This window comes from Pyxicephalus adspersus, chromosome 5 (assembly GCF_032062135.1).
Source record: "Pyxicephalus adspersus chromosome 5, UCB_Pads_2.0, whole genome shotgun sequence".
Classification (NCBI taxonomy): Eukaryota; Metazoa; Chordata; class Amphibia; order Anura; family Pyxicephalidae; genus Pyxicephalus; species Pyxicephalus adspersus.
The window spans coordinates 4127672-4142679 of NC_092862.1; the positions used below are offsets into that span (position 1 = coordinate 4127672).

Consider the following 15008-nt stretch of genomic DNA (forward strand, 5'->3'; position numbering starts at 1 on the left):
ATGCAACAGATATTGGGGGATGGATGGGGCATTTCTTGATGAGAAGCATACATACAGCCAGCAACCTTTATAGGTATATTTGTATTTGATTGCCTGACAAGGTCAGGTCAATAAAACACCAGGCAGCTGGGTTCACTAGGCAGTCCAAACATTCTACAAATATAATAAATGGAGGACACATCTATGGCATTAATTGAAAAAATGCAGTAACAGTGCTCTTCTGCACAGTCCTTGACATTAATGACAAATGTATGAAAACCAAGATGGTGTCCTGTTTCCACATTGTAGTTGAAATACCTGGGTGTACCAGGATGGTTTCAAAAGTTTGGAGCATTATTTTGGTTGTAGCAAGATGGTGGAAAAAGCCCAACAGTGGAAAATATTATCTGGTTTTAAAAAGATAGCATGAGCATGACTGTGGGTGTACTAATATGGCGCTGTGGCCTTCTCCTTACCTTCACCTAGAACAGTGCTTAGGTGTACCATAATGGCACCTACTTGGTAGAGAGCAAAGCTTTAGCTGGATTTACTATTTTAAGCTTCTGGAATTCATGGAGCACAAAGTGATACTAAGCATAGTGTACGGAGATGGCACCAACTCCCTAAGACCCAAAGACAAACACTTAGGTGTACCAAAATGGCACTGAGTCCTTAGGACTCACAAACCAGTACTAAAATGGCACCTAGTGTCCGAAGCTTGAGGCCCATACCTGGGTGTAACAAGGTGGTGCCAAAGCCCTGAAATTCACTTTTCAATATTGGGTGTACCAAGATGGTGCCAAAGCCCTGTGCCAGTACTTGAGTGTACCAAGATGGCGCCAGGTCAATAAAATTTGAGGACCAATATTAGGTGTTAGTATGGAATGTGGCCTTCTCCTTACCTCCCCCAGAACAGTACTTAGGTGTACCAGTGTACAAGATGGCACCTTGTTGGTAGAGAGCAAAGTTGTAGCTGGATTTACTAAGATGACATCATGTTCAGTATAGACTGTTTCCTGGGTGAACCATAAAAAAATTAAATTCATGGAGCAAAAGCTTAGTGTACAAAAATGGCACAAACTCCCTGTGACTCGCAGACCAAGACATGGGTGTACCAAAATGGCACCGAGTTCCTAGAACTCACAAATCAGCACTTGGGTGTACTAAGATAGGGCTTAATACCCAAAAACTCGAGGACCATAACTGGGTGTACGAAGATGGCGCCGAGACAATGATATTCGCGTGACAAAATTGGGTGTACTAAGATGGCGCTTATTTAATGAAAATTCACTGGCCAATATTGGGTGTACCAAAATGGCGTTTGAACAATGAAATTCGCGGGCCAGTATTGGGTGTACCAAATAAAGCCGAGTCAATGAAAATTCACTAACCAATATTGGGTGTTCCAAGATGGCGCCGAGGGAATGAAATTCGCGGGCCAATATTGGGTGTACCAAGATGGCGTTAAGACAATGCAATTCGCTGGATAATATTGGATGTACCAAGATGGAGCCGAGTCAATGAAAATTCACTGACCAATATTGGGTGTTCCATTTGTGCGAACCAGATTTTGAGTGTACAAAGATGGCTACTGGATGACTTTTCCAGTTATACAAAGATGGCTGAACATCCGTCCCTTTTTTCTGTTTCCATGGAAACATCGGAAGTACATGTCGATCTTGCCTATCCCTGAGACTCTATGCTCCTCTGACCGGATATCCGGGGTTTCTGTTTCTCTGAGGAGCTCTGCCGGTGTGCGGAGCAGAAAGCGACAGGTTAGATATGGGGTAAAGGGCAGGCTGTGTGTTACAGGGATTATCTGAACCCTCTACTCCGTGTGTCACAAAGAATACCTTCCACCCCCTCCATTCTATATGTTACACGGATTACCTCCCCCCCAGTATTAACAGCTGCACTTTGTGTGTGTCAGTAAATACCTTCCCCCAAATTTTCCACTTCAGCATGTGTGTCAAAGAAACACCTCCCAAATATCCACTCTGTATTACACAGTATACCTTACCCTCAGTGTCCCCTCTGCACACCATGTGTCACAGCAAATATCTTCCCTTTCTTATTTGCATTGTGTGCCATCAAATGCCTTCCCCCAGTAATCTGTGCTGTGCCACTAATTTCCCCCCCTTTCCTGTTTGTGTGTTATTAATATTACAATAACATTCCTTCCTTCAGTATTGTGTTGCAGGGAATACCTTCCACTCCATGTAGATTTGTTCTTAGTGTTGTTCATGCTTTGTCTTTACAGGATGTACGCGGTGTACCGGCAGGCCCACCCCCCCACCGGCCTGGAGTTCTCCATGTACTGCAATTTCTTCAATAACACAGAGAAGAACCTGGTGGTGGCCGGAACCTCCCAACTCTACGTCTATCGCCTGAACCATCATGCAGAGGTATGTGTTACCCCAGGGACACAGAGACACCCTGGACTGTATGACCGCCGGGGACACTGGGACACCCTGGACTGTATGACCGCCGGGAACACTGGGACACCCTGGACTATATGACCGCCGGGGACACTGAGACACCCTGGACTATATGACCGCCGGGGACACTGAGACACGGGTCACTATGCTAATCCTAATTATCTTTTTTTGTCATTACAGAGCTCCTCCAAATCTGAGAGAGGATCAGGTAAGGCTCCTGCACACTCTATTTACTTCCTACCCTTCATCCACCCCTCTTTTTTCCCCGTCCCTTCCTGTCTCCCTCACTTGTTCTCCACGGCCCCTTTTAGCTGGGTGCACCACCCAACACTTTTCACTAACCCACCAATGGTTTTTGGGTGGTTACAGAAAAACTGGGTTACCACACAGAGGCTGCCATCCCCCTACAGCTTCTCTCCACCTGATCTTTCACCCCATAGTGCCCTCCATTTGTCTTCCCCTCTATTCTCTCTGTTTACTTCCATTCTATTTTTTTTCAATCAAGTTTTATTGAATTTTATAAAACTACAAATACAACACCATACGTTGTCCAGTTAACGTGAATGCATAAAACAAGGGAACAAAACATGCATATTTTGTACAAAACATATCAAAGGAGAAAAGAATATCCAAAAAAAAGTAACAGTCCATTGGTTACATGCTATGTCTAACAAAACAATAGGATATACCCGAGTCAAAAAGAACAAAAAGGACAATATTTATAGCAGGACATTCACGTAATGATGTAACTCAACCCAAACTGGGCCGGGGGACAAGGGGGCAGACGGACAATTACAAAGCCCCGGGGGGGCTTTCACTCCCTGAGGGACCTTTCACTCTATTTTACTGTCATTTTCATACTCTTTCCTTCACCCATTTTCTCAGTCTCTTCTTTCTTTCCTGTCTGACTCTTCTTATAATTTTATATCTTATACACAGATGTGAAAAGCCACAAAGAGAAGTTGGAGTTAATGGCAACGTTCTCATTTTTTGGTAACGTCTTGTCTATGGCCAGCGTGCAGCTAGCTGGAGCCAAGAGAGACGCCCTGCTACTGAGCTTCAAGGATGCCAAGGTAGGTTCACTGCTGACTTTCACATTCACATGACGTGTCATCGCCCATCCCAGAGGTCCATGAAATGTATGCTGTCTTTTGTGGTACCTTCCCCTGCCACTGTCTGATGTTTTGTCTTTCATACACCCCCCTTCTCTCAAGGTTATTATGATTAAACAGGCATTATATAGCGCCAACATATTACACAGCGCTGTACATTAAATAGAGGTTGCAAATGGCAAACAGATACAGACTGTGACACAGGAAGAGGAGAGGACTCTGTCCGGAAGAGCTTACAATCTAAGATTCATGACATGCTTAATGTGGTCCATCCACCTACTTCTTACCAGGGTCCAAGACGTGTCCGCTGTCACTATAATGTCAACCCCCCCCCCCTCATCCTGACATATCAGCTGCCCCTCTGATCCACCACCCTCCTCTCCAGAATGCATATTATGTCCACTATCCATCTGATTTGTTCCATTTTCCTTCCCCCTGGGGTACATAATATGTCTGCTGTTTACATGAGGCAGTTCCTCCCTTCCTTTGGAGTACATTAATTATCCGCTGTCTGTCTGACTTGGTCCTTCCCCTAGGTCCATGACATGTACGCTGTCTTTTATAGTCCTTCCTCCCATTGGGTTAGTCCCTTCCCCAGGGGAAAACTTTATATGCATGCCTCCCACCCTTATATCCCCTTCTAGCTCAGGATCCATAATATGCTGCTCCATCCCTCCTGGGTCCACAATTGTCCACTGTCTAGTATGGTTCATCCCTTCTTCATATTCGACCTAATTCTACAGGGTCTGCTGTCTATCTGATGTGGTCCCTTGCCTCAGTGATTAACAATATATGTCAGATGTGGTCACTTCTCTCGGAGTCTATAATATGTGTCTGATGCTGCCTGTCCCCCCCAGGGTTCCATATAACATCCAGTGTTCTCCCCGGACCCTTTTAGCTGGGCACACTAACTGGCTGTTTTTGGATAGTTACTGAAGAGTTGGGTCATAATTCAGGAGCTGTCACCCCACCTACAATTTCTTCCCACCCGGCTCAAAAAAAATTCTGGGTTAAGCACTAAATATCCATTTTCTTACTGTTTTTCTCTGAATTCATATCATTTTGTCTCTTACAGCTATCAGTGGTGGAATACGACCCAGAAATCCATGATCTAAAAACTCTGTCTCTGCATTACTTCGAGGAGCCAGAGCTGCGGGTAGGTCAAATCTCTCTATATTTACCTTCCCCACAAGGAGGCCAAGTTCTGAGAGCTGCAGACCTCATTTGGATCTTTACAGTGCATTGTACAGCTGTGTACTCCCTGTGTATGTCATCCGATGCAGGCTGGTGTGTGATGCAGGCCTTTAAATAACTGTCAGGTCCCAGGTTTGAATCTTGGCCAGGACACTATCTGCATGAAGTTTTTAGGTTCTCCTTGTGTTTGTGTGGGTTTCCTCTACATCCCTAAAGCATGCAGTTAGGTTTTTTGGCTTCCCCCCCCCAAATGGACCTTAGACTGTAATAAAGACATATGACTATGGTAGGGACATTAGATTGTGAACCTCGTTGAGGAGCTAGTGCTAAATAAATGCTGTATAATAATAATAATAATGAAAGTCCTAATAAGTCCTAACAATCTGATGAGCAGTCCGAGCCTGTTGATCATAGCATTGCACAGTACATGAGGGAAGAGTGCACAGAGATGGCTCCTTCATTTTTTTTATGTGAGAAATTCTAACGTATTTATCTGATTTGTCAAAGTTTGGCTTTAATGTTTTTCTAAAACATCTGACTGACTGTGTATGTTGACCAAGATATATCTTGATTAGCGTTCCATGCTTATTTCTTCCTAATAAGCTGACTACAGACATTACAATCCCCATTGGATCAACTAACCATTTTTGATATATACATGCTGAGCATTTGGTCTCTTAGCCTCTCCTAGTTTCTATATCTCGCTACTGGCGGGATGGACAAACAGTAGACCTTGTACAAGATGTGCACCTCTGATGTGTTCCTCTGTACCTTCTACTTTTGTACAGCATATGTGAGTCCTCATACTAACCCTAGGTGTGCCTCTTCTCCCTCCCTTTTTTTTTTCACAGGATGGTTTTGTGCAGAACGTTCACATTCCCAAAGTTCGAGTGGACCCCAGCGGGCGTTGTGCTGTCATGTTAATATATGGCACCAGACTGGTGGTTCTGCCCTTTCGAAGAGATACCTTGGCAGAGGAGCATGAGGGACCAATGTCTGAGGGGTGAGTGCCCAGTTGTTCCAGGACGATTGCCTGGATGTGTGTGTGTTTGGAGAGGGGGGTAGCTAATGTGAGGGGTAACTGTGGGTGTGGGTAATTAGCACCCAGCTGTGAGGGAGATGAGTGGTGGCTGTTTGAAGATGGTGATCAATGGCTGTGTGTTTGAGTACCCACAGGTGGTGACATGCATTGAATATGCAGAGTCTGTACCTATTATAAAGGTACGTGTGTGTCTCCGGAGTCTCAGAGGAAGACATTTAATCATTCCTGTGTTCCTCTGTACATGGCGTACTGACAAGGTGTATGTCTGGGTGGATTAAAAGAATTAACTATTGCTGTATACTAGAGAGGAAGATCTGTGTCAGATGAAATAATGAGGTATACACATTTTGTCTCTGCAGACAGAAGTCCAGCTTTCTACCCAGCTACATTATCGATGTCCGGGAATTGGACGAGAAGCTGCTGAACATTATAGATCTCCAGTTCCTGCATGGTTACTATGAGCCCACCCTTCTTATCCTCTTCGAGCCAAACCAGACATGGCCAGGGTGCGTCATTGTGTGTGTGTGCTTTTTGAGACTGTCTGTCACTGACTATATCAAAGAATAACCTGTCCTGTGTCTCTCCTCAGACGTGTTGCTGTTCGCCAAGACACATGCTGCATTGTCGCCATCTCTCTGAACATCCTTCAGAAGGTGCATCCTGTCATCTGGTCTCTTTCTAGCTTACCATTTGATTGTACCCAGGCGCTAGCTGTGCCCAAACCCATTGGTAAGTGTCTTCAACATTGTTACTAAGACTAGCCATGCACTATATATTAATGGCTCTCCTCTCCTCACAGGTGGAGTTGTGATCTTTGCTGTGAATTCTCTGCTGTATCTGAATCAAAGCGTTCCCCCCTATGGAGTATCGCTGAACAGTCTGATCAATGGGACCACCTCATTTCCTCTAAGTATGTATCTCTCCCCCGTCTGTCCTGTGTATATGTGTGCTTTATTACAGAACTGATCTTGCTTTATATATGATCCTCCTCTTCATCCCTCGCTCATGGTCCTGCCATGTATATGTCTTCTCCCTTACTCCAACCTGTCACACGGTACATCATTAATACTCATCTGATGTTCCAGTTCCTGTATAACCTGATGTTCATCTCTCTGCAGAACCACAGGATGGTGTCCGGTTATCACTGGATTGTTCTCAGGCCACTTTTATCTCCTATGACAAAATGGTGATTTCTCTAAAGGGTGGAGAGATGTAAGTCATACTTATTGTTTTTATTTTGTCCTGACCCCCAAATAAGGACTATACACGGGCAGACTCCTAAAGAATTATTTGAAAGATTCCTATGGACTCAAGTGGAATTAAACCTAAAATAAAAATAAACAAAAACAGACTTGTTGCTTTTTTTTCCAGATGGGACAGGCTATGTCTCTTCTGCAATAAAACAAACTTACCTGTCTGTTCTCAGACTTCTTTGAAATCTGCAAAAGATTGCAAACAAGACAGATATGTTTGTGTTATTAGAGAAAAACAAAGAGTGACCCCTCTGCAGTGAAGAACCTGGCTACTTGCAATTTTTCAATTTTTAGGTGTAGTTCTGCTTTAATCTGTGTTTGATCCTCACCAGATCTCACGAAACATAGTCCTTCAAAGGGGCTCACAAATATTAAACTTTTACTTAGTTTTGGTATTTAATAAATATTCTCTTCTCTCCTGGAGCCTCTTTATATCACTGACACACAAGTAAGATTATTACATTGTCTCCTGTATTTTTCTATCTTCAGCTATGTCCTCACTCTGATCACGGATGGGATGCGAAGCGTTCGCTCATTTCATTTTGACAAGGCAGCTGCCAGTGTTTTGACCACATCTGTGAGTATTGTGCCTGAATGTGTGGAGGGTTATATTTCTCTGCAATTATCCACTAACTTTTCCATATTCTAAACAGATGACATTGATGGAACCTGGATATTTATTCTTGGGGTCCAGGCTTGGAAATTCACTGCTTCTCAGATACACAGAAAAAGTTCAGGACAGCCCTTCCGCTTCCAGCAAGGATGCGGACAAAGTGGTGAGTAACTCAGGCTAGAGGACTAGAATGTAGGTGCTATGTGTTATCTGGAGTTTAACTAACTATTTCTGTTCCAGGAGGAGCCCCCGTCCAAGAAGAAACGAGTGGATAACACCCTTGCCCGTCCTGGTGAGTACAAGTACTAGGTGATTATTCCTGTGTCTGGGAATTTAACTTTTTACTGCTACTTAAGGATGACTATTGTGTTTTGTCATAGTCTGCATTGTGCATTAATAATCTTTAGGTCATTCTGTCCAGGATGGAAGTACAGCTGCTTACCCTATTGTTTACATTTTTGTGTATTCACAGGCGGTAAAGGGGTCCCAGTGGATGAGATTGATGAGATCGAAGTTTATGGTAGTGAGATGCAATCTGGCACACAGCTCTCCACATACTCCTTTGAGGTATTTAGAAGCTACAAATATGGCACTGTTACCTAAATGTACAGAGCTACATAGTTTCGATATGATTCATTTCAGCCTTAGTACAGAGTTTATATTTAACCTCCTGGGCGGTTCATTTCTGTCTGATAAATATGTCTAAAAGCGGTACATTGTCTTTCATGAAAATTTGTTTACAGTATATTATAATAGTATGAGTATAATAAAGTTTGAAACACAAAATCTTGTCAAAATAATAAATGAAATCAAATTAAAAAAAATAAATTTAATAATAAACTTTGACATGATTTTGTGTTTCAAACGTTAATATACTATATATTTATGTTATACTGTAAAATAAATTTACATGAAAGATAATGTACCGCTTTTAGACATAAATCGAGTGTATTGCATTCAATACAGTTATTTTGTATTGAATGCAATACAAATTAATTTGAAATTCCCGCCGCGCCCCTAGTGACGACTGTACGCACCGACGTCACCGGGAACTGCCGGGCAACGTCAGCGCACTCCCCAGGGAAATAAAAATCCTACCTGCTTACATTTACTAATTGTAGAACTAAAATTATGCTTTATTAGAAGCATTGTTTTTTTTTTTGTACTAAATGTTACCTTTCGGCTTCTCATACAGGTGTGTGACAGCATCCTTAACATTGGACCTTGTGCTATGGCATCTATGGGGGAGCCAGCCTTTCTGTCTGAGGAGGTAAGTGAATTTGACTGCTTTTAGAGGTGCATGTCTATTGTTTCAAACTGCCTTTGTTGGTTCTAGATGTCCATCTCTCCTCTGTTTGTACAGACTGTGTTTTTAGAAAACTCTCAAGTGTGGATACAATATGCCATAAGGTGCAGACTCCATGGACCCTGTATTCTTCTTCTTACATAACTAGGTTTTCCATGTTTGGAAAACCTAGTTATGTAAGAATTATAATTATTACAATTATTCCTCCTATTGTACTACAATTATTCCTCCCCTTTATTTTTACCTTGATTGCTAATACCATGTTGATATTGTAGTTTCAGAATAGCCCTGAGCCTGACCTGGAAATCGTCTTGTGTTCTGGATATGGAAAGAATGGTGCACTCTCTGTGCTCCAGGTGAGGCTGATCACCTTTCTGTCTTCTCTACTCTCTGTATAATTTGTAGATAGATGGAAGAACTAAGCTGCATGACATTGTGTTAGAAGATAAGAGCTCTTGCACGTTCCCCACTCTGTTTGATGCATACCCCCTCCCAATATAACACCATGTTATCAGTCAGGCCTAGGGTTACCACCTTTTTGGTGGGAAAAAAAAAATAACATTTATCTGGACTCTATTACTATTAATAACATTTGGCAACAAGCCCCATTTTTGCCACCCTAGGGAAACACTAGCCAAATGGTAACCTTAGTCAGGCCTGAGTTTCTATTACTGTTCTATTGATTTTCAGGTAAGGGCAGAATTACATATCCAAGGGTTTCTTTAAATATATAAAGCCCATGTGTTGAGACAAGGAACACAATACATCAGCAACTCGGTGGATTTGTGGCAGGGCCAAGAGGGAGTTTTTTTACACTTGCAGTGATAAAGACAATAGGAAAATTGGCATGTATGAAGGAATTGTACTGGACGTTTTTTAAACATTTTTTTAACTTTTTATGAATAGATTTTAATTTTGACTTTCAAATAGTGGCATTTCCATATTGGTATATTCCACTAAGTTGCAACAAATATAGACCTCATGTTTTTTTCACCGCAGAAAAGTATACGGCCTCAAGTGGTGACAACCTTTGAACTCCCTGGATGTCATGATATGTGGACAGTCATTGCTTCACATGAGGTTTGTGTTCAATGATGTGAAACTGAAACAGTCAGCACACATGGCCAGAGTCTTGTGAAACCTTCTCTCCCCCCTGTTGTGGTCATGCCTCCTTCTCTCTCCTCCCTTCTCCCCCTGCTGTGGTCACGCCTCTTTCTCCCTGCTCCACTCCGCTGTGGTCACGCCTCTTTCTGCCTGCTCCACCACGCTATGGTTACGCCTCTTTCCTGCTCCATCCTGCTGTGGTCACGCCTTTTTCCCCCTGCTCCACCCCGCTGTGGTCACGCCTTTTTCCCCCTGCTCCACCCCGCTGTGGTCACGCCTCTTCTCTCTTTCCGGCTCCTTCCCTCTTTTTCCTGCTCCACCCGGCTGTGGTCACACCTCTTTCTCCCTGCTCCACCCCGCTGTGGTCATGCCTCCTTCTCCCTGCTGTGGTCACGCCTCCTTTCTCTCCCCCCCCCCCCCTGTGGTCACGCCTCTTTCTTTCCTTCTCCATCCCACTGTGGTCACGCCTTTTTCCCCCTGCTCCACCCCGCTGTGGTCATGCCTCCTCTCTTTCCTGCTCCTTCCCTCTTTTTCCCCCCCCCCCCCCCCATGGTCACGCTTCCTCTTTTTTTCCCGCTCCCCCCGTTGTGGCCACACCTTCCCTCCCTCACTGTGGGTCCCTATTGTAGTTGACTGGTTTTTATCTCTAATTTGCCCCCCACTTGTTTAGTCTACCCTGCAGTCTGAAGATTCAGAGGAGAATGCCATGGAAGCAGAAGATGAAGAGAATAAGAACCGCCATGGATTTCTAATTCTGAGCCGTGAAGACTCCACCATGGTAAGAGAATGACAGCAACCCAGAAAATCTTAATTTGTACTGTGTTATATCAGAGTATGGGTCATCAATGCATGTATTGAGCTGGACCCACTGTGTAAAGGAGCCCCATTTGTTTACCTTGCTATTCGTAAATTCAGCCGTTCATTTAGGCCAAAGCTGAACAGTTTCCTCTGTTTAGCTGAATGATCCTTGAATGGTGTTTTGTCTCATTGGTCATTATCCAAGGAATCCAGGAACCTTCAACCAATGCAGCCTCTGTTTACACCAAAATCTGCTACTTTGTGAACAGAGCAACGAGACATAACAATTATGTGCACCTTGCAACAAGATGTCATGGCACATTATAATTATTGGTAAAACATATATCTAGGTAGATTGTAGTGTTGTTGAAGCTGACACAGATTTAACGCTACTTTCAACCAAGAGTTAATAGATCACATTTAGTCTAGGCCAGTGGTCACCACAGTGGTCCGGGGCTCTGGCTAGTGCGCTCTCCAGCGCGGGGTCATGTCCACCGTATGGACACAATACGCCCATTCTCCCATCACAGGCTCAGACCTGCGATTGGAGAGTGGGTGGGTTCTGGAATCATGACGTCACTCTTGGGGAAGTTTCTTGAGTGACACATGCGCGGCCCGGATTCCATGCATTTAGTGGTCTGTAGGTCAGAAAAGGTTGGCATCCACTGGTCTAGGGGGTATTCTTTGCAATTTTGTCAGATTTCAAGGTAAGACACATTTTACCTTAGCTGGGTGTATATAGTACATCTATCTTTTTTGAGTTTCCTGATTTTTCAGCACACGCCTCATTGTCTAGGATCGTGCTTCAAGACCCTAAAAACATCTGATGAGCTGAAAATGTACTAAAGTTCTAGCATTTGTAATCAGAAAAGGTTACATTGTGGGTGTTTACCTTATTCCAGGTGAACTCTAAAAATGTTATCAACTAATTTAAACGTGGTCATAGTAAGGGTTATTAGTGCACTGTGTGAGAATATAGTAGTGACTACAGAAGTATCATTTTGAGTTTCAGACAGGTTTTGACTTTATCCCAGAACCTTACAAGGAGAGGGGCAATAATTCAGATGCTTATATTACCTGATTTTATCTGGACACCTAATTATCCACAGTATTGTTTCAACTAATAAATAAAAAAGTTTATTTTACCAGTGGTGTTTATAATAGTGAAGCCAGTCCCCTGCATTGCAGATAAACATTAAATCTTATCGATGCTATGTCCATCCATTGCAGATCTGCACTTAAAAGTTGTGTTTGTTGACGGTAGCAGTACTTGATTATTTGAACATCATTATGTTCTCTACTTTGCAGATCCTCCAGACTGGGCAAGAGATCATGGAGCTGGACACCAGTGGATTTGCCACACAGGGTCCTACCGTATACGCTGGAAATATTGGAGACAATAAATACATAGTACAGGTGTCTCCCTTGGGGATCCGTCTGCTAGAGGGAGGTGAGTGCTTTAATCTGCCGTTATACACTTGTTTCTTTTATAGAAGGCTTTATTTTCTGGCCCTGTGACTGTTTCCACTCCTTTAAATCTGTATTACAGAAGACCAAAGGCCTTCCATTAAAAGAAATATGTTCTTTATCCTTAAATTGTCATTGAATTTCATTTATTTCCCTTTAGTTATTTGCAAAGCCTGATTAATACCTGTTGATTCTATCTGTTTTTTTTCCATAGTAAATCAGCTGCACTTCATCCCAGTGGATCTTGGCTCTCCTATTGTGCATTGTGTTGTGGCTGACCCATATGTGGTCATTCTTAGTGCAGAAGGTCAGGTGGCAACATTTCAGCTAAAAAGTGACACGTATGGAGGCTCTTCTCATCGCCTTGCTCTACAGAAACCCAACATACATTATGTGAGTAGTTTTGCTGGATGATGAAGTTGGTAATAGTCCTCTCCCTTTTGCCTGCCCCTTGTAGATTCCAAGTGTAAAACATCTTGTGTCTTTCTGTCTAGCAATCTAAGGTTATTGCTCTCTGCATTTACCGTGATGTCAGCGGCATGTTCACCACAGAGATCAGCAGATCAGCCCCAGTAAGGGAAGACAGTGCCCCGCAGAGTGTATCTGAAGGAGACAGTCTATTCCAAGAGATGAGGTGAGATGTGTCCTGGTATAGTTACGTGTAATAACTGCAGGACGTCTGTCACATGTCTCCTAATGATTTATCTGATGATATATTGGCAGCCACTCTGTAGATGACGAGGATGAGATGCTGTATGGAGATTCGGGATTCCTGTCCAGCCCTAGTAAGGAAGAACCTCGCCGGACCAGTATACCTACCACAGAACGTGATTCATCTCAGTATAAGATTGAGCCAACTCACTGGTGTGTGCTGGTCAGGGAGAATGGGACAATGGAGGTGAGATCCTGGGAGAAGAATCAACAGTATCTGTGTAGAGTGCGGGCTTCTGGCACTGTTAGATTGGGATTTTCACTGAATCCCCAATTGTTCTTATATTCTTTTGCCGAGAGTAAAGACCGCATCATTATTATGCATCCTGTTTTGACTCTGATATCTTTTTACACAGATCTACCAGATCCCAGACTGGCGTCTGGTCTTCCTTGTAAAGAATTTTCCCGTGGGTCAGAGAGTTCTTGTAGATAGTTCATTTGGACAGCCCAGTACTCAAGGAGAAGGCAGAAAAGAGGAGGTGACAAGGCAAGGTGAAATGCCCCTTGTGAAGGAGGTGCTGCTGGTGGGGCTGGGAAATCGACAAAGTCGCCCTTATATGTTGGTAAGATGTCACCGAATGCAAATTTTTTCTATCCCTCTGATGCTTCTTACTTTTCCTTTTCAGTGTCTATTCTTATTGCCTGACAGCGGTATAGTCAATCTACCTATATTCACATATAACCTGACTACTGCTTGCAGGGATACAGTCTATCTGCCTAAATACATCTATAACTACACTTCTCTGGTGTGATCCATATCATGCACAGCTCCTTATACTCCACCATACAACCCCTCCACATTATTATTACTAGCAACATTCACCCTTTTTGTTCATTCCTTGTTCGGCTTCCTTTTTGTCCCCAAACACAGTGGTATTGTCCACATGCCACCTATATAATTGTTCTGTGGTTTGGCAGGTCCTCGTTGATTCTGAGATCCTGATCTATGAAGCATTTCCACATGACTCTCAGGGGAATCTAAAAGTTCGATTTAAAAAGGTTAGTAGTGATGAAAACTGGTGCACTTTGGGGCTCCTTCCCTAGGGAAAACCTTGATTTAAACTTGTCCTCATATCTTATTTCCTCATATCTAGGTTCCTCATAATATAAATATCCGGGAAAAGAGGCAAAAACAGTCTAAGAAGAAAGCAGAAGGATCAGTTGAGGATGCTGGCTGCCGCGCTCGCGTTGCTCGGTTCCGATACTTTCAGGACATATATGGATATTCAGGGGTGAGTGAGCACACATGTATGAGCGTTTTTGATCTGAGAGATCAGGCTTTGTTTTTGTACTTCACTGTTTTTCTTCTTCCCAGGTGTTCATTTGTGGCCCTTCCCCTCACTGGCTGCTAGTTACCTCCCGTGGTGCCCTACGCCTGCACCCCATGACCATTGATGGGTCTGTTGAATCATTTGCCCCCTTTCACAACATCAACTGCCCCAGAGGATTTCTCTACTTCAATCGGCAGGTGAGTAGTTACTGATTATATGCAGCATTTGTGTTCTGGCAGAAGATGTTTCCTGTTTAATAGACCATTCATCAAATACGTTTAAGGTAACTAGGGCAAATGTAGAATTAAACGAGCTAACTGCTAAAAGCTAACTGCGTGACACTTGTGAGATACGTCAGTTCAGCAAATTTTACATTTAAATAAACAGCTTTTTTTTTGCATTTTATTCATTGGAGGAACACACACAGGTAACCAAAAAGGGAATAAATCCAATTGCACTCCATACGGACTAGCATTTCATGTCATGAAAAGGCACAGATAGTCTTATCCCCAATAATTAATGACGCCATTGGTAACAGATGGAGGCAGGAATATGCAGCACCATGGTCAGGTTTCCAAGGTTCCACTGCCAGCTTGGCAACTGGTGCATTGCTGGCAACAATGAAAGTTTCCTTGGAGCACAGAGACTGTGCCCAATCGGGAGACTGCTTTCCTCTTTCTTGCCATGACCTAAAAGAGAGACTGTTTTTATGTTTAGCTT

At 43.2% G+C, this 15008-nt stretch overlaps 1 protein-coding gene across 1 annotated transcript in view; it reads left to right on the forward strand.

The window, feature by feature from the left end:
* Nucleotides 1-1658: 1658 nt before the first annotated feature.
* The window catches only part of CPSF1 (cleavage and polyadenylation specific factor 1), a 21784-nt gene continuing 8434 nt past the window's right edge, over nt 1659-15008 (forward strand). The window contains exons 1-26 of the mRNA XM_072410581.1: nt 1659-1754; nt 2240-2384; nt 2598-2625; nt 3357-3490; nt 4605-4685; nt 5575-5726; nt 6125-6271; nt 6355-6494; nt 6565-6675; nt 6884-6977; nt 7508-7595; nt 7672-7794; nt 7872-7923; nt 8104-8198; nt 8827-8901; nt 9213-9293; nt 9937-10017; nt 10712-10819; nt 12148-12289; nt 12521-12699; nt 12801-12940; nt 13030-13204; nt 13374-13580; nt 13936-14016; nt 14112-14249; nt 14333-14485. Of these exons, the coding sequence (XP_072266682.1) occupies nt 2241-2384; nt 2598-2625; nt 3357-3490; nt 4605-4685; nt 5575-5726; nt 6125-6271; nt 6355-6494; nt 6565-6675; nt 6884-6977; nt 7508-7595; nt 7672-7794; nt 7872-7923; nt 8104-8198; nt 8827-8901; nt 9213-9293; nt 9937-10017; nt 10712-10819; nt 12148-12289; nt 12521-12699; nt 12801-12940; nt 13030-13204; nt 13374-13580; nt 13936-14016; nt 14112-14249; nt 14333-14485 (2949 nt within the window). The 5' untranslated portion in view covers nt 1659-1754; nt 2240. The remainder of the gene's footprint in view (nt 1755-2239; nt 2385-2597; nt 2626-3356; nt 3491-4604; nt 4686-5574; nt 5727-6124; nt 6272-6354; nt 6495-6564; nt 6676-6883; nt 6978-7507; nt 7596-7671; nt 7795-7871; nt 7924-8103; nt 8199-8826; nt 8902-9212; nt 9294-9936; nt 10018-10711; nt 10820-12147; nt 12290-12520; nt 12700-12800; nt 12941-13029; nt 13205-13373; nt 13581-13935; nt 14017-14111; nt 14250-14332; nt 14486-15008) is intronic.